The 19,512-nt window shown below is 39.3% G+C and overlaps 1 protein-coding gene across 5 annotated transcripts in view; it reads left to right on the forward strand.

Moving 5' to 3' along the window:
- Nucleotides 1-13,306, forward strand: part of PODN (podocan) — a 30,007-nt gene extending 16,701 nt beyond the window's left edge. For all 5 annotated transcript variants that reach the window (XM_021404693.1, XM_021404692.1, XM_021404691.1 and 2 more), the window contains exons 6-11: nt 1,607-1,763; nt 3,551-3,666; nt 5,617-6,274; nt 8,945-9,093; nt 11,187-11,387; nt 12,345-13,306. In XM_021404693.1, coding sequence (XP_021260368.1) covers nt 1,607-1,763; nt 3,551-3,666; nt 5,617-6,274; nt 8,945-9,093; nt 11,187-11,349 — 1,243 coding nt within the window. In that variant the 3' untranslated portion in view covers nt 11,350-11,387; nt 12,345-13,306. The remainder of the gene's footprint in view (nt 1-1,606; nt 1,764-3,550; nt 3,667-5,616; nt 6,275-8,944; nt 9,094-11,186; nt 11,388-12,344) is intronic.

Here is a 19,512-nt window from a genome sequence, read left to right on the forward strand (position 1 = left end):
GATTCGGAAGTACTTAATAATAGCTGACACAGTTGAGTTCCTAGAGCCCAATCTTGTGATGAACTGAAGAACTCTCAGTTCCCTCTGGTTTCATTGAGAACAGAAGCTACTCAGTACTTACTAGACCTCTAGTCTTGTAAGCTCTTGGTAGCTGAAAAGGCTGAATCAGGCATTGATTTCTGGCAATATCTCATCACGAAAGAAGCTACATTTACACATGTTCTTCCTTAATGTGAGTTACATAAGCTACTGTGTTCCAATCTCATATTAAAATTCTTGCGATTTTCAGAAGTGATTTTCACATACTTTCCCATAACAGCACTCATTTTAATCTGAGTATTGATTTGTCAGTTTCTGAGTTTCTGCCCCCAGCAGAGTTAATGATCTTAGGCTCATTATTTGGAAATAACATTTTTAGAAAGACAAATATTTATGAGTTAGAAGTACAGCTGGCCATGAAAGGTGAACTGTATTTTCATGTGGCTCTGAACCTCCTGGAGAGTGTGATCACACTATTGTGCTTCCATACTGAGCCTTTCCTTCCTTCCAGAAAGATGCCAAGTTCTCTGCAACCAGTAGAGAGTCCAAGAACAAGCTGAAAAAGGAAACTTTTGCACTGTACTCTTGCAATTTTACCCTGTCTGCATGATTTTAGCTGCCTGCTGTATCTTGGGTACACACAGGAAATGAAGGGATAATGGAAGTATGTAAAATCCTGTAATTTCTTTTGTTAAATTTATTTAGCAGTTAAAGCAATGAAAAGCAGCAATTACTTCATAGGAGTCAGTTGCTTTATACAGAATTAAATCCTGTGAAGGAAGATAAAATGATTTTTAGAACTGATTGGAGAAACTCTTTGGTGAATATTAAAGGTTAAAAGTTAGAAGGGGAAGTTAGAAAATGTCTTTTTCTGGATCCCAGAAGGTCATTAAGAAGCAAAAGTCTTACAGATTTGTTCTTTCTGACAGTATTGTATGCCCTTTTGAATTCTAGGAGTAGAAGACAAACTGTTTCTTGAGGTATTTTGAACCTTAAAGGAAGCAGAAGGAATGGAGGGGTGTGAAACAGCCCTTCCTTAGGAGATCTGCAGATGGATTTTGCAAGTTGAAGAAGCCCAGATTTGACTCCAAATAGAAGTTAAGACTGGATTTAAGAAGATATCTTAAGAAGTTAAGATATCTATTAATCCAATAGGATTTCTGACTCTTTCGAGTGAGGCCACCACACTGACACGTTTCATTCCTCTTAGCCAAATGTAAAGCTAAGTCCAAATGGCAAAACTGAAATTTGGATTTCAAAGGAATGCAGTCCCAGATTTCCATTTGTTTTCTTGTTAAGAAGGTGAGGCTACTTGTGAAATTCATATTCACATGCAGGATGGAATTTAAGTATACCTAAATTTCAAAGAGTATTCAGACCGATCATCTGGTTGTGCATATATATATATATGCCTTGCCAAATTAAAGGGCGTGTTTTGATAACAAATTAATTATCTCAAGGGAAGAAGAATAGACTGAAATACAGTTTTTAAACAGCTTTCTTTTGGTAAAATGAACAAACTGATCTAAATATCTGTTTGACTTCATCTTTTTTCTTCTTCTGACAGATCTGTGTACCTTCATAACAACAAACTTTCGGATGCTGGCTTACCTGATAATATGTTCAATGGCTCTAATAATGTGGAGATACTCATCATGTCCAGCAATTTCCTGAAATATGTTCCAAAGAATCTCCCTCCAGCATTATACAAATTACATTTAAAGGTAATGACACCAAGGTTTTGTATTCCTTTATAACTATGACAAAAGTACTGTGTTTGTATGGGGTTCAAACTACACAACCAAGTGATTTCAGTTCACTTGAAAACTGTAAGTCTCATTTACTGTGCTCTCAATTGTAGCTATTTCCCAAGTCATTACTATTTTGTTCATGAGCAATAGATTGTTTTTGCAATGCTCACAGGGGAAAAAAAAATACAATATTTTCAGGGGAACAAAAAGAATGCACATGTGATAGCACTGTTGTTCTCTTTCTTGGGTGTAATCATATGAATGCAAATTAGTACAAGATCGTAGATAATTCTTCATGGCCATCCACTAGTTGGACTCCTGATCAAGGTTGCCGCTGGTGATTGTCTTTTTTTGTGACAGCTGCTTACCCATTAGATATTGGCTTTGCTCACTAATTCCCATCATGGAAACTGCTGTTCCCTAGCATCACTGATTTTTCTTTGCTACTGAACTGGCAATTTAGTCAACGCAGAGAAAGTTTGGATCAGTGAGTCTTCACTGCTACAGCTTCTCCAGCAATCGTGTAATGCAGAAGCTGTGGTATTATCTAGTCTCCAGCATTTTTAATTCTATGTCATCTGATTTTGATAAAAACACTTTATAATTGTCTGTGCTTAACTTTGTTAACAATGGGAGAGCTGCAGTGGTGGGGAATCCTGGTTCCGTTTGTTCCCAGTGTTGACAGCTCCTTGGACGTCTGTAGACTGAAGTCTGTTTATAGAATCATAGAATCATAGAACGGTTTAGGTTGGAAGGGACCTTAAAGATCATCTAGTTCCAGCCCCCTGCAATAGGCAGGGACACCTGCCACTAGACCACGTTGCTCAAAACCCCATCCAGCCTGGCCTTGAATGCTTCTAGGGAGAGGACATCCACAGCCTCACTGGACAACCTGTTCCAGTGTCTCACCACCCTCACAGTAAAGGATTTCTTCCTAATATCTCATCAAAAGCAACCCTCTTCCAGTTTAAAGCCATTGAACATGACAGTGACAAACTGATTAAAAGAGTACTTGTAGATGTGAAGGTTTTTCTTTTTCTTTCACTCTTCACTGTGATACGCAGCCAAGTCTCTCTGTGATGTTATCCACTTTACATTAGTTGGGACCATGCCTAGTCTCGTCTGCTCCTCGCATTATTGCATGTACCTGAAAGGTGGGAAATTTAACAAATTAAGTTTTGGGGTTTTTTTATGTATACTTTTATAACTCCTACAATTCATTTATGGAATTCCTAAATGGAACTTGGTTTTGTATTTTGTTCGTGTCTGCTGGCTGGCTACTCAAAAGCAACACTAAGGCAATAGGAGTAACTGCTTTAGAATCTACACTGCAGGAACTGTGCCTTCTCAGATGTCAAACACTGGAAGGATGGCTGGTTCCCACCTTCCTAATTCTTCTTTATGGTAAAATCTGTCTTAGAAAATTCAGAAATTCTGAGCAAACTACAGACCTACTTGCTTGGATTACTTTGTAGATTTGCACAAAAATGCAAGGACTATGTGAATACAAAATAAAACCCTCCTGGAGTGCAAACTATAATTTCTTAGCCTAAAAAATTCAATTGGAAATCAATAAGAAGAGGTAGTAATATTTTTATCTAGTATTTGTATTTATTTCTTAGGTGGAATTATAACATCTTCTGAAACATCTAATGCCTAGCTCTTCTGAAATCTAATTGCCTGGTAATAGCTGAGCAGAGCTTGTGTGTCTTACACTGTTTCATGCTAAATAATGTGCGATGTGCTTCTGATGACTCTAGAACAACAAGCTAGAGAAGATTCCCAAAGGAGCCTTCAGTGAACTTACAGGCCTGCGGGAGCTGTACTTACAGAATAACTACTTGACTAACGAAGGAATGGACAACGAAACTTTCTGGTGAGACTCAGACCTGTAGTTTGCACTTGTGTCTGTGTCTGTCTGCCTCCTCTGGTACAGTAGTACATCTACAAAAAAAAGTATATCTACTTAAAAGTACACTTATTAAAAACTGTGCTATGTTATGCATTCCTCAGCTAGGTCTAGATGAAAAGTGATAGATTCAGATACTGTCACTGAAAAGCAAAGGTCTTGGTGAGTGGTCTGAATTCACACACCAGAGTGTGATTATACAGAAGACAGAACACTGAACATCAGACCACATCATTCCTTGATTGCTGCAGACCAATCAGAGGTGCTTACTGCCCTCTGAGAATAGGCAATCTAGAACAATGGTGTGGGCTGCTCTCTGTTCTTCCAAACAAGACAGAAGTGAGGCTACTTGAGACTTCTCGGTTTCCAGGGCTGTTCACTAGGAGTTAAGGCCAGACCTTTACCTTTGCTATGTCACTTGTGTTTTTTCTGTTTTGGTGACTTGAAAGCAGCCACAGATACACAGTTGTGAATTCCTCTGGCACAGCTGTACCCCATTATGCAGGGATTGCTGAAGTAAGAGGGGATGTAATGGTGCTGCTCAATAGCCAGATGGCTGTAAAAGCTTTTCTACAAACTGGTACAACAGAAATAGCCTTTGGCTGTCCTAAATTTATCCTTTGTTTCTGCTTGCACTGAGTGCTGCCCTTGTTCTACCTGAAAATCCAGACCACATAATCTGTCCTGCCTGTACTTTGCCACGAACTCTAAACTTTTCTGATCTCTAGAAATGGAAAACTCTACTTCCCTTTTCCACAAACCACTCCCAAAAACCTCCCAGCATAATTTAGCTTAGTTCTGCTGTGTCACCTTACAGGTAATGTTGAATCTAACATTTCTGTTAAGATTTTGATGAACACAGTAAAGTGGCTATAGCTCAGGCAGCAGTCACTTTCAGCAGATGGGGGTGGATATTGCTCTTTGCTGTATAGCACAGCGTAATGCTATTGGAGATGTACCCAGGCTAGGGAAGCATTACAGATTGCAGCAATGAACTGTTTTACCCAGAAAGTGTACTTGTTCATTCAGACTATACTTGGAGAGCTCTGAACAACAGTGTAGTAAACAGTAAGTAACGTCTGTAACGCATTAGTTCTTGTATTTCCTGAAAGCTTTCTAGTCGTCTGCATTGGGTTATGTAGTGCCATGCAGATTATAGTCTCCTCACAGGAGTGCCTCAGTCTTGGCATGTAACACCACTGATCCACATCCAGTTGATATAAGTGGCTGGTCTGAGGATTTATTTTAGCTTCAACTGAGTCTATGGAATCCAGATTCAGTAGCTTACACAAAGCAGATCTACCCCTGACTCACTTCCATAATACTGGAGGGTCAGGAGAAGTTCAATATCTTAGTGTAGGACACTGAATTAGCATTTCTAATTTTCGTTAGAGTAATATTTCATCATCTCAAAAGCAGACTTACTTTTCAGTTTAAATATACAATTTCAGAGAGAAAAAAATTATTCCTGCTGTTTCTGTGGAGCAGAATTATTCTGTGCTTTAGTGGTGCTTTCATTGCATCTTTCTGTGGTGTGTACACTTAAATTTTTCTTGTTGCTGTTTGTAGTGGCAAATGAGAGAACATTAAACTGCAAAACTGATCTCTGAGCTCAGCCAGGTGGCAGGGTTTGAGTATCTGTGGGCTCTAGCAAGTTCTCTTGCCAGTGTGGCTGGGTTGCAATGGTGCTGCTTAGTCCTGTTGCCTAATGGCAGCGTGGGGGCTCCCTGTTTTGTCAAGGAGCTGTTTTGCATCAGTCATATAATGGGACAAAAAAGGACAGTAAACAAGGGAGCTATGCCAAGATAAAAGACTCTAGCTTTAAAGACTGTAAAGTGCTAGGGAAGGTTTATTATTGTTGAATCGATAATGTTGCAGAATCTAAATGGAGAGTGTTTTCTTTCCTGCTTTCCCAAGGAAACTGTCTAGTCTTGAATATCTGGATTTGTCCAGCAATAACCTCTCACAAATCCCAAGTGGTTTGCCTCGAAACATCGTCCTCCTTCACCTGGAGAAGAACGCAATTAAAGTGATTGGCAGAGATGTCTTGACCCAAATTAAGAACCTTGAGTACCTCCTGCTCCATAATAACAAATTAAAAGCCCGAGGTATTCACCCATCAGCCTTCCAGGGCTTGAAGAAATTGCACACTGTCCATCTGTATAACAACCTCCTGGAAAGGATTCCCAGTGGGCTGCCTCGACGAGTGAAAACACTCATGATCCTGCATAACCAGATCTCTGAGATTAACAGGAATGACTTTGCTACCACTTACTTCCTTGAAGAGCTGAACCTGAGCTACAATAAGCTCAAAAGTCCCCAGATCCACCGGGAGGCCTTCCGTAAACTGAGGCAGCTAAAGTCCTTGGATCTTTCTGGAAACAACCTCAACACAGTGCCCTATGGCTTTCCAAAGAACTTGCAGGTTCTGAAGCTGAAGGAAAATGAGATAAGTGACATCCCCAAAGGGACTTTGTCTGGGATGACAAAGCTGCGGGAACTGTATTTGAGCAACAATAAACTGAAAGTAAACTCCATTTATTCAAGAGCGTGGAGGGAGCTCAGCAGTCTCCAGGTAGAAACATCACCTTCTCTTATTGTGGTAGTAATGCTAATGTCCTCATCTGTCTGCCTAAGCCAGTTTATGTAGCACCAATACTAGCTGTGCTTGGAATGCATGTTTTGGGCTTGCACTGTAAGTGCCACATGCTCTGTTTCTAGCAGCTGAAAGGCTGTGCTGATGTGCCAGAGGTGAGTACCTCCCACTGCTGACCAGAGCGGTGGTCCATCATGTACTGCTAATTCTGGGAAATGTTAAGACATTTTTGTTTCTCAATCTTAATGCTGTCCTTTATTTTCAGCTAAACATTAATGAATGTTGTCATTATAACTGAAATGGTGTGTTTCAAATAGCTTGTCTTCCAAAAGATCTGAAATCAGCTCTGAAGAGAGACGTGGGAAGAAGGAATGCATAAACAAAACCACTCTTAATTCTCAAAGCCCCCCACCTCAGCTTATAGTCAGACAGGCCAAGCTACAGGATTTAGCAGCTCGGCTGGCTAAGGCACCTGGATAGCAGTTAGGAGGTCTGGATTCAATCAGCAGTCTCGTCATTTGCTTAATTGTTTGAGAAAGTTAAACACAAACCATAAGGCAGTCAGGAACAGTCTCATTTGTGCTGTGCAAAATGACCTTTCAGAACTGTTACACTGGCTGAAGGATTTGTCCACATTTCCTTTTAGGTAACAGCCTGTTTCCTGCAGTAAAAGGCTTTACCTATGTCATCTGGTAACCATCTAGGATGCCTACGGTTAGGTCACTGTACAAGCAAAATTTGTACATCTGAGAGCAGATAAGGAATAAAAGATGTGGAGTGCATGTTTTACTGGCCCCCAGTGTGTTTTCAGACAATGTAAACAGTTTTCTATGCTAACATTTTCTGTTGTCTCAGATTAAATAAGAGCTCGATTTTCAGTTAATGTAAATCAGCAGTGCAATAATAGCATCTGTAGCTCTGTTGCTTTGCATCAGCTGTAGATTTGGTTGATGATTCCAGTTATATGTTTTGCATTTATTTGCTGCCTCAATAATGTGTGCGCGTGCATGTGTGTGCAAATATATCAGAGACAGAATGTAGTTGGGAAGGAAGATGCTGATAAGAATTATAGATACTAGCATGATTACTGCAGTAGCTTAATGAAATGCAACCATTGTAACCAGTCTTTTTTTTCCTCTACACAAACACAGGTCATGAGACCTATTATCAGCTTTAGCTATTGGTTGGAATTAAAAAATTACAAGTTTACCTTCTTGAAAGGCCTGATTCATTGGAGTTTCACTTCACTTTTATGCTGCTGTTCCTCCTTTGTAGTTGGTGCCAAGCTGGAGTAATGCATTGCTGAATCAAGCACTGGCCCTTCAGCTGCACCGCACCAAACCCCGCTCATATTAAACAGGATTAAGATAATAGCATGTATGCAAGATTCTGTTAAACTAACAGTCTTTTTTTTTTTGCTGTGACTTTTTCTTGAGCAGCCTTTCTACTCATTAAATATTTCCGTGATAGTATGTATTAATCTTTTTTTCACCATGAAGGCCTTAACTCTGCAATAGGTTAATGAGTTGGTGCACTGGAGATTTGACAAATAACAATCAGGTCCAAGATCCTGATTGTGCAAGTACTTAGCATGCGGACCAGTCCACACTGTTACCATGGAAATCACTGAAGACTGCAATTGCAAAGCTAGGTATTTGCATAATTGTTTGTCAGACTGGGATTATGTTGAGAATAAGAACACTGAAATCATGACAATCGCCTCAGAATTAGAACTGAGTAATGTGACTAGTATGTCAGCTTGGAAAGTGCTACAACACAGAATAACAAAACAATTATTTTAATCAATTTATTTGCTGAAAACTTTTCTAAGAAAGTGTCATGACCTGTAGTCCTGATGTCGTCGTACATTGGTCTGTGTGAGAATATTTCCAGGTGTTTTTATGTGTGATTTTATCTAACATAATCATAGCTAGTGAAGCATTTGCAATAGCAGCTTCCAAGGAGTTCTCAAGCATATCTGAAACCCGGTCTGCCTTTAATTCACTGTAAGTAGTCATGGGCTAAAGCCTGAGGACAGAGATAAAGAAACGTTGGGACTGCTTAACAAAACAGCATGCATGGCATGTCCTGTGAAATTGTGATGTTAAATGGTAGCATAAGAGAGCAGAACTGAAGCAGCCACCTTTACCTTGATGCAAATTAGATTAACTCAGTTTATGCTACAGTAAACATCAGTTTAGTTTTGCACTATGAACTGAAATGGAACCTTTGTGCATGGATGACACCCTACAGTTTCCACTGTGCACACAGTTTGTTCTTTTCCTGACCTCACCAGAAGGGAAAGGTTCTGAAGCAGACTCACTAAAGTAACATCAGAAAAATAAAGCTTGTTTCCAGATGATTTTCAAACACAAATGCTGGATAAAGCTTTACATAAACATCGCAATTCTATACTATTATCATCCTAGTTTTTTTTATAAGTACACATATATATGCATTATATACTTAATCATGTGTGTGTGTGTACATGTATATATACATAACAACAGTGGATAATATTTGGAAGGAGAGGTGTGTGTATACAGCCAGCTTTTGAAAGCTCATTTGTTGTTAAACTTCTGTTTTTGGAGTGTTGCTAATATTCACATTCAGTTATTTATTTAACCCCTTGTTGTCTCTTCCTTGCAGTCACTAGACATGGCTGGCAACCAGCTGACTTCTATCCCATTGGGTCTGCCAGAATCTCTGGAGTATCTGTATCTTCAGAACAACAAGATCACAGTTGTTTCAGAGAATGTTTTTGAGTCCACACCCAAACTAAAGGGAATTTACCTCAGGTGAGGTCAGGTTTCTACTTCAACACACAAGATTTTTCTTTTTTATCCACTTTGTTGTTGCTTGCTTTTTAGAAATTATTTAAAATTTTAACTTTCTAAATAAGCGTCTTTGTTATACAGAAATTTGATGAGGCTGTGTTCATCTGCTCAGGAAAGACATAGATACATAAAATGTGCTCTTCAGAGAGATTTTCCTTTCTGTGTTTATGAGAATGGATTAGGCACGTTAGAAATTCTGGGAAGTTAATATTTAACAGCGTCTCATATTCCAATATTCAGACTAAAGGTTTATAGCTCAGTTATAAGAATACAGCTCTGCCTGTGTCTGCAAGCCCTGACTTTTGATAGTGTACAAAAACCTCCTGTCATGAGACTTGCATGACTAATCTTGATGTGGTGCGCGTTTCTGTGATAGTTTTGTCAGAAACAGATGTCAATGTTATCAGCCATCACAAATGTGACAATTATGTAACTAAATTTAGAAAGCTTTTCTTTTTTTTTTTCCTACTCTGTCAATTGGATGAGGACCTTGTTTATTAAACTGTGTTTTGCAGGTGGCAGATGCTAACCTTTTTTACACCAAATGTAAACTCACAATAAAGTAAATGATTTAAGCAGAGTTACTAAGGGTTTATACCACAAGAAGGGATGCCAGGACCTGGCCTAGTAATATATTCAATTTTAATCAAACAGAACATTAATTAAAATAGTGCTTAGAAGTAACTTATGAAACCCTATAGAATATGTGATTAAGCTGATCCCGTGGATGTGTTCAAAAAGCCTGGAATGCCCTTCAGCACAAGACTAAACATGGCCTTGTTTTGTCTGTATGCAACAACACTGTTGTATAATTCGGAATCGTACTTTTTTGGATGAAAGGTTCCATGCTAAGCAAATAAAATTAAAAAGTCTGGTGTAAATTAGAGTAGTCTGTCTATTCAGCTGCTCACATTTATGAGATTTTTGTGAATGCTTGGATGCAAACCAAAAACCACATACCGCATTCTATATTTCTATATAAAGAGAAAAAAAAGGAATTTGCAGAACTGTTTTTTGCTAACATATTTAGGAGACAACTCCACCCAAGTTAAGCTGTATTTCCTAATGGGAGGCTATTAATCCCTGTAGTAGTGTGAAACAATAACATACATCTGGAATATAGACAAAATACAATTTTGACCATGTTCAAGGGTAAGAATGGAGCAGGAAATGTGAGGGGTTCTGGAACAGCAGATTAGTTTATTTACATTATTGGGAAACAAAATAACAGATGAAAAGTTTCTGCGTATGTTTCTAAGGGGATACTTTGTACCAGAATTTCATGTATTGTGGGAGAAGAATTCAACTGTCAAGGCATGACATGGAATCTCATGGACAAGCAATTTGCACTTTAAAATGTAGGCTACGGTGCAGATCTTTCCTGCCTGGGAAGGAGAAAGCAGTATGCCGAGAGAAAGAATTTGTGGGGGAAGAATTCCAATACTATGATTTTTTTCCTTGCAGAATACAGTAAAAGAGGTCGTTGTAAGAGCTGGGGCAGAGGTTTTCTGAGAGCTTGAGTAGTGAACTAGAAATCAGTGGGAGGTGCTTAACATTTCCTAGTATTTTCCTGCAAGGTCCTTTGCAATGATACATAGTGCTGTCAGAAAGTTTTGTTCAGTCACTGCATTTGCCTGCTTCGTAATCTGTACCTGCTTTACTTCTGTTTTCTGTCCAAAGAAGTCAGTACTCTGTTTGCAACTCAGTGTGTCCAGAGGGAATAAATAATGAGGGATCTGGAGGGGGTAACATTAGTTTTGAGCTTTGACTTTTTATTGTCAGCCAGGACCCTTACACACTGTTGGGACACTTGAAAGATAATTATCTTTCCATGCTCATCATCTCAAAATTCAGTTCTGCACATGAGGAAATCAGTGCCAGCATTTTAGCAGTTCTGCTTTCTTTACAAAGGCTGCCATTTCTAAGTGCTGCTGTGTGCCACTGTAAAGTCAGAGTAATTGCAGAATGATTTCCTCCTAGTCTCCTCTCATTTCTCTGTTGGTTATGGAAATGGACTTATTTTAACAGGATGGTCTTTTTTTGTTTGCTTAAAGGTTTAATAAGATTGCAGTTGGAGCACTGAAGGTAAGTACCTTCCAAAGTCTACAGCACTTACAAGTACTGGATATTGAAGGGAACCTTGAATTCAGCAACACTTCAAAGAATAAGGATGACTCAGAAGAGGAAGCAGAAGATGAAGAAGATGAGGAAAACTGATGTAAAATATGAACTCACACAGGCACGCCATGAGGAAGGTAACAGCTGAAGTTTAGTTAAATCATGGACTCAGTTCTCAGACTCTTGTGTAAATAATTCCAATTTACAAGTATGACTGAAACTTAACAAGGATATGTTTGAGCCCTAGGTTCAACAGCTTTCACCTAAATGTGACCAGGAATTGCAGAATCCAAAAAGGCTGAAAATACATTAATATTAAAATGAAAGAATCCGTATATATCTTTATTTTATCAGAGGTAGTGGACTTCTCGTAGTGGCTCCTGCTTATAAGCATGAGGATACAGTAGATAAATATGGTGATCTTTATTTACCAGCTCTGGTTTTTTTACCTCCTTTTTTATTTTTATTTTTTAATAAAGATATTTCATGATATTAAGTAGCTAGTTTAAAAGGAAAATAAATAAGGAACTGCGAAGTTTAATGATGCAGAAGACTATGTGAGCTGAAAGTGGATTAAAAAAATAAGACAAATTAAAGGAGGATAGACCCATCAGTGTCTGTTAAACATGATGCTAAGTAGCAATATCTATTTTAGGCAAAAAAAAAGTAATGATGTTCAGTGAGGTTCAAGACACTACTGTCTACTTCTGAGGAGTTAAACTCCAAGACTTTGAATTGAAATAAATGTTTAGCTTTGTTCCAAATCAACATTTTGTCATGTAGAATGACACAAGGAATTGCTAGGAATAGTGCTAATTCACTGAAAAGATAATGAGGATTGGAAAGGACAAAAGCTGAAAGGACAAAAGCTACTCAGAATGTCAAGCATTAGACCTCCAGGATAGGCTATGTAAAATCTTTGTGTGAAAAAAAAAATATATATGTAATCTAATACAATTATTAGAATATATATAGCTTTGTCAGTACATCTGTGGTTTGGAGCATATGCAACTCTTCAGCAGATACTAAATTTAGCCAGTTACAAATTCTGTATTCTGTTATGTAACTGATTTTGTTTTTCTCTTGTTTTGCAGCAAAGCATATGGAAAATTACATATATGTCTATGTGTATATATCTATATAGATATATAGAGAACACTTAGCAGAATGTGCAATGAATTATACAGAAACTGTCATGGCACTGAGCCAGGCTTATGGAAGACAGTGTGTTGCAGTGCCTTATTCAGGGAGAGACCCTGAATGCCTTTCCAAAGCTTCCAAATCATCTTATACAAGACCCAGGATCATAAGGGATTGCTTTGGAACTCACAAAAGCTGGCTTTTGTTTCTTGTTTCTCTTCCTTCACTGTTTCCATCTGTAATAACAATATGGGACTGTTTTGAACACATGCCCTCAAATGCTTTTTTTGTCACTGCATTTTAAGTGAACTATGTATTATGCTTCGCTTCTTTTCTTGCACCCAAAAGAAGCTGTTGTTGATCAGACAAGATGGATATTTGCAGTAGTTTCATGTGTGGAGCAGTATATGAAGCATTTGGGTCATCAAGCAGCGGTAATAAGTCTAGATTAAACTATTCCTCTGTTAGAACAATGTGTATATTTGGATGAGAAAAACAAAATAAGGCTGGATCCCATAATATTTTATCTGTACTGCTACTGCCTGCAGTATATGCCTGTTTTAGAAAGTTTTTAAGATAAAACAATTGCTCTTATATATATATAAAAACCTATGTCTGCCTTCCAAAGGTTTGGTATAGTTTGTGCCTTGCTGTTGTTTGACTATGTGGCAGTTGTGTGAATATCTCGGAAGATATGTCCAGAAGACTGAATATCAGTATGCAGTATGATACATGCAGTAGAATTTTTTACATATTGTATATCTTATATGTTAAGAGTCAGATGTGATACTAATGAAGCAAAAGAGATAAGTGAGTGGAAACTGATAAGTGTCAACTAAAATTTTTTTGTTTATTTCAAGTCTTGTGACAGTGCTTGTTCTCAAAATCTCTTAAATTAAAACCTCACTGCTGAGTATTTCCAGCTCCTGTCCAAATCATGGAAAATAAAGAAGCCAAGGAAAAGAAGATTTACAGAGGTACCGGGATGGCAGGGTTCCTATTTGATTATAATAGCCTTCATCTGAGGTGGCTAATGTGTTTGAGGAAATGCTCTTTTCTTTTGAGGATTTCTGATTGAACACATGTTGTTTTGCATGCTGTATTCCAGGATTTACTTGGAAACAGTTGGCCTGCTTTTTAACCAGCTGTTTTTCCTGATGGAGAAGGCTTAATTCCACACTCTTCCTTTGGGGTCATGTAGCACATGACAGTAATTTCAAGCTAATATTTTCTTAGACAACTTAAGATGGTCGTAAGTCATAGAAGGAAAGATTAATTATTGGAAAAAAAAACAACCCAAAACTTGGCCCTGAACAATTACAATCAAAAAAACAACTACGAACCAGACAAACACATTTTTGAATATCAGCTATACAGATGACCAATAAAATAGCATTCTCACTTTTGGGATAGATTTGTATGTGAAATATGTACAGAATGTAGTTCAAATCAACGAGTAATTGCTAGTGGCAAATCCCACTGGCAAGTTTTGCCAGTCTTTGGTGAAACAGATCTATTTATTATACTCCTGAAAAAGCTGAGAATTTGCACAATTGTACAGTTTAATGTAGAAGTGTTTGATTATTTTTAAACTTCCATGCCTTTCACTGTGATTCTGTGAGAAGTCAGGTACCCCAGACCTCCTTTAAATTCCATGAGAGTCTGATGTGGTGAATACGGTGGTGAAAGCACCTTTAGGCACCATTTTAGAATAAGAATCAATTGTATGTAGTCTGTTAAAGTTCTTACACGAGAGTAAGTCTTTGCTAAAGGAAATCCCCCTGACAGTCAAAGGAGCATATGCTGTAGGCTAGTACAGATAAGAGACCCTATTCCAAGTGTTTTAAAAAATAACTGTGCATTGAATCTGTCCTTTGGATGCAACAATTTTTCCCGGAAACAATAAGAAAAAAAAAACCCACTGCCCCTCAGCACATTAAAAGCCAAACCAAGTTCGAAGTTTGTTTAGTTCCTCTAAAAGGATAAAAGGCTCCGTGAGAGATTATAAGGAAAAGTCAAGTCCACAGGTCTCAGCCCACACATTTTTCTTGGCTATGGATTGTACCTGTGATCCCAAGGTCCAACGCAAACCTTTGGTGGAACAAGACCCACATACAAAGTCTTACTTTTTATGGGGAGAGTTGGGAAGGTGGCTTCTCTTTAGGCCAAAAAGAGACAACATAACCATGTGACTTTCTTCCTGTGAGTTGCTCAGATTTGAGAAAGAGAAGAACAGCAAGTTTTTAATGCTGACATAGATGTTATGGATAGTGAAATGCTGAAGTCTGAAACATTCAGTTGGCAACTTTAATCTGAAGTATGCATTTGGACATTCTTGGTATTCATGTGTGGTCTGTATGTAAACTGAGATCTCAGAGTATTTGCTATGATTCTTTTAAGACCATGTTTCCTCATTACAGAGGGTACTGCACAAAATGGTATTTTTCTGAGACTGGATACAGTTTTAACCAGCAGCAAGAGTGCAAATGCAGCACATAATCTATAAAGAACTCAGTGGGTGCCAAAAATAGCCCATGGATAACAAGCTTTTCCTTCAGATGGTGGGCACGTAGCCCAGCTGTACTTACAGTGTGGATGGGGCCCTTTGTAGCCATTCTCCCCTCTGTCCCTATTCATGCAGCTCCTTGCCCCCCATGGCCATACCCTCCCTAAGAGGGTCCCAGCACCTGCTCCCATCTCTGCACCCCTCTCCTCATCACATTCCCCTCTGGCTAATCCTGGGGACTTGTTGAGGATTTTCTTGGAAAAAAAAAAAAAAAAGGGCAAGGATAAATGTATAATCTCCAGCAGTTTTGTCTCCCTTCAAGAGGGGTTATGGCCCTTTGTCTTTTTTGGGTGCCAGGATGGCACTGGGGCCATCTGAGGGAGCCCATTTCCCTCCACTCCCCAAGTTCACAGAAGCAAAGGGATCCCCCTGCCCCAAACGTGCAGAAAGGCCCCACAGAGGAGCTGGCGCCATCCCATGAGCTGTGAGGAGCAGAGGCCCAGCCCAGTAGCTCCTCTGTGGGGAGGGCAGTGGTCCCACGCTGAGGCCTTCCCGCCAAGATGGCGCCTGGTGAGCCCCTCTGTGAGGGACAGCAGGACCTGCAGGTGACCGGCCAGCCCCCACCCCATGCAGGCAGGAAAGGTGAGTTGTGGTGGGGCAGGATGGGAATGGGGGGTCCCTAAGGAACCGCCAGCACCCAGCCCAGTGCTGTGACAGCACTGCTGCAGGGCTGCTTCCCCCAGGAGTCACCAACCGCTCTCTGTGCAGGCCCCTCCCTGTCAGCCAGCCATGGCCGGGTGATGTTCTGCGGAAAACAAAAGTTGCTTTGGGGACTTGGAGATTATTTTCCTTAGATCCCTCCCACAAATACCACTGGATTGTCCATTAAAAGGGCAACTGGGAAAAGGATCCTCCAACTCCTGCAGGTGCTGAGGGGTTGGGCTGGCAGTCCTGCTCTTGAGGCGCCTGTGGTACAGCCTCCCTTCTCTTCGCTTGCTTTGCAGGATTGGTAGAAGGAACTTTGAAAATAATGAGGATCTAGAGTAGTAGAAGTTACATATGGGCAGGAGTGAGGCTATGAATATGCATTAACAAAGTAGGTGAGGATAGGAAGTGTCCTCCTTGGGACCCAACTGCCTTTTTCCTGCCCCTTCCTGGTCCATGCGGAGGGGAAAGCAGGAGCACACTGCTGCCCTTCCTCGTGCTTCTCAGCTCTTCCTTTGTGCCATAATTGCAACTGAACTGCCTTGAATTTCTAGTGCTTTGCCAGCAGTTATCCTTGGCTGCACGGGCTGAGCGGCAGTTGAAGGATCTAGGCTGGAAGTTGTACTTCACTGTAGGAACTTCTTAGGTAGGTCCTTCTGTACCTCTTTGAGGGCAGCAGAAAAAAAAATGTTACCGGTAGCTGATTGAACTGCCTTCACACTCCTTTGCTTCCTATATCAGTCTTGTTAGATAACCTTAAAAGAAAAGTGCGTATTTTATCTTCACCTTTGTGAAGCAGAGACACAGTTTACTCTTCTTTATATGCTTTTAGTGGCTTAAGCCAGCAGACTGTGATCGAATCTTCATGATTGTTCTCTTTTGACAGTAGTTCCCAGTAGTTCATGATTTATTTGTCACCATGTTGGCCCAGCCCACTAATATTTTTACAAATTTTACTTTAAAAAATGTAGTAAGAATAAATATATTTTTCAAACAATATTTTTGATGGGAAGCAGTCTCTTGGAAAACTTCTGTGATACATTCCAATATTCTATTAATTGTTTTCACTCTGTAGTGTTATTGGTGAGCCTTTCTCTCTGTCTTTGGGAATAGTTGTTCTAAAAACTTAAATATATTTAGAGTTTTATGTAATGCAAATTAAGCTTTGTTTATTCAAGGCATTAATTTAAGGAGATCATTGCAATTGCTTTATTATATTGCTAATGTAAAAACAGTGAGTAAACTCCCTAAGGAGCTCCATTTCCTTTAGTGAGGAAAATATTGGTGTGCCCTGTAGCTCTGATTCATACTGCTATTGTAAAGTCAGCCAGCTGTGAGATGTATGTGGAGGCAGCAGATGATAAATGTGTTCTAATAATGCAGTATACAGTGTTTCCATAAAAATTCTTCAGTAGTATCCAAGGACATAAAACAGTCCATCAATAAAGACCTTCTTTAAATGGTTTTAAATCAGGCTAAGGCTGTTTCAGTGCACAGTTGCACAGGCTATCTCAAGTTTTCCCTATGATAGTTCCAGAATCTGTTCTTAGTCTGTGATCACTATTGAGAATGTTGGTTCTGATAAAAATCCTGATTGGTTTACAATATTCTCAGCTCCAGTTGCAGACAAGAAATGAGTGAGTCTCATGCTTTTATTACTTAGTGTATAACTGTGTGTTTGTTGACAGTTATCAAAGTAATTAGCTTTGAGAGCTTTTACTTAGGGTATATATTTTCTGCAGGATTAAAATGAACTTTGTGGTGGATTTCTCAGTCAGGGCTGTTTGATTCAAATGCAGCAGCAGGATAATACTTGCAGCACTTTACTGGCACACTGAAGACAAAGCTGCTACAGCATGATGCGCCTTCATCATCCACAGCTTCAAAGATTTGACATTGGAAGACCCACCTCAGTTGTTCCTACCCTTTCTGTAAAGCAGGCAGGAACAACTGAAGTGAATTTTGCAATGCCACACCAAATAGGAACAACCAAAGTGAGACTGCCAGGCTATTCCCACCTGCTTTATGCAGAGGAAGGAACAGTACATCTGGGATGCAGATAATCTCTAATTCCTTTTGTGAAATTTCCTCTGGAGAACTGCAGATTACTTGCACAAAAAATATCCTAAGGAACCATACTTTAGTCCTATGTATGGCTCCAGTGACAAAACAACTGAGAATGAGATGTTTCAGTGGAGAGTCTCTCCATCAGAAGAGAGCTTAGAGACTTCCTGTCTGAACTTCCTGCTAGAGTTAGGCTCAACCAGCATGCTGGATGCAATACCCTCCTGCCCATTCTAATTCCATTATCCTCACATATTTGGTTAGAAAGAACTTAATGGCAGAGGAGTATTTTCTTCAGTTAGAAGAGGGAGAAGATTATTCTAAAAGACAGAACATACATTAACTGAGTAAACTATCAATAACATACAGACTGCCCAAATCTCTACACTTTGAATTTTCAAGAAAACTATGGAAAAAATAAAAGAACTATTTAGAGTATTAAAGGAGAAAAGAAAGTGGAAGATCAGGGTTAAAAATACTGTTTAACTGAGTTCTGTGTAATTTCCATGTGCCTTTAATAGCCTAGTGGTGAAGCCCAATAAAACCACTAGAAGCAATGAAATCATAATGAAAGATCTCGAGGTCACTTTTGTTTTTCTTTTGGTTTTGCCATCTAGCCCATACAGTATTTGCAGCAGATGTAATTTGAGATATCTGTGAACATAAAACACTTCTTGTTTTGCTTCCCCTGCTTTTTCCATCTTATTAAAATACCCGTCTTTTGGAAGAAAAAAAAAACACACCAACTTGAGGTATTATATCCTTGGTAGGAAAGTTCAAAAGCAACAGTTAACTGCAGTATGTTTCATGTGGTGGGTCAAATTCTGGCTTTCAGCTGGTGTTGTTTGCATGCACATACAAGCATATGTTTCATTTCTAAATGAAATGCAGATACCTCTTTGTGATGAAAGACGACTGCATTTAAAGAAACAGATGTAGAACTCTATATCTTAAAGAAGAAAAACTGAAATGATGGAACCTGAAAAGGAAAACTGAGACCTATCCTGAGCTCTCCTATATTTCCCAGTGGCATGGGAAATCTGGGATGTTGTAGTGACTTTAAACTGAAAGCACTTCAGCAACAATACTTGCTTGTTCTTGTACTGAACTGAATGTTCAATGCTAATTTGGATGGCAGTGTATGCTGCCCCACAAAAAGTGTTTGTGAGAATACAAATAACTTTTCATAATATCACAAATAAGAGAAGGAAAAGAGTCATTCCATTAACTGCGTAATCTGTTCAAATCTGTTTTCAGGGAGTGAGAGGTAGCCAAGATTTGGCCGTAACCCATGTGTCCCAGCTGTTTGTGAACACATGTAACCCCGCCTGCTTTGCCTGTAGCATCTGTCCACAAGCAGAAGCTCTGCAAGGAGAGGGGTGGCTTGCTCCATGCCTACATCTTCAGCTGTTGGTACCCTCACCTTGGAGCCAACAAGGAAAAGAGATTTGATTCCACCGCAGGGGTAGAAATCATTACACACTCTTCCTCTTCACCTAGCAATTCTCACCATCTTGTCTTCTTGAAGCCTTATTCATTCCTTCCCCCAAATACCACTCAATAACAGACTGCTGTGTTTTTACTTTTACAGCCTATAAAATATCTGAAATATTCTGTGTCTCAAATCTGCCAAAGGTCTCAGCTGTGCCAAATCCATTCCCACGCATCATTTTGTAGGCTATAGAGATGTAACTGTTGCTAGTATATAAATGGTGGAATATGAAGTTTTGTCTCCTAGAAAAGTGACAGTTCCTGGGAATATTCTGGATAGTGATTCTGTGCTTCCAGGGAGACAGAAGTAATCCAAAGTAACCAAATGAGACCTCTGATTGTTGACATGTTGACAA

The sequence above is a fragment of the Numida meleagris genome, chromosome 7 (assembly GCF_002078875.1).
Source record: "Numida meleagris isolate 19003 breed g44 Domestic line chromosome 7, NumMel1.0, whole genome shotgun sequence".
Classification (NCBI taxonomy): domain Eukaryota; kingdom Metazoa; phylum Chordata; class Aves; order Galliformes; family Numididae; genus Numida; species Numida meleagris.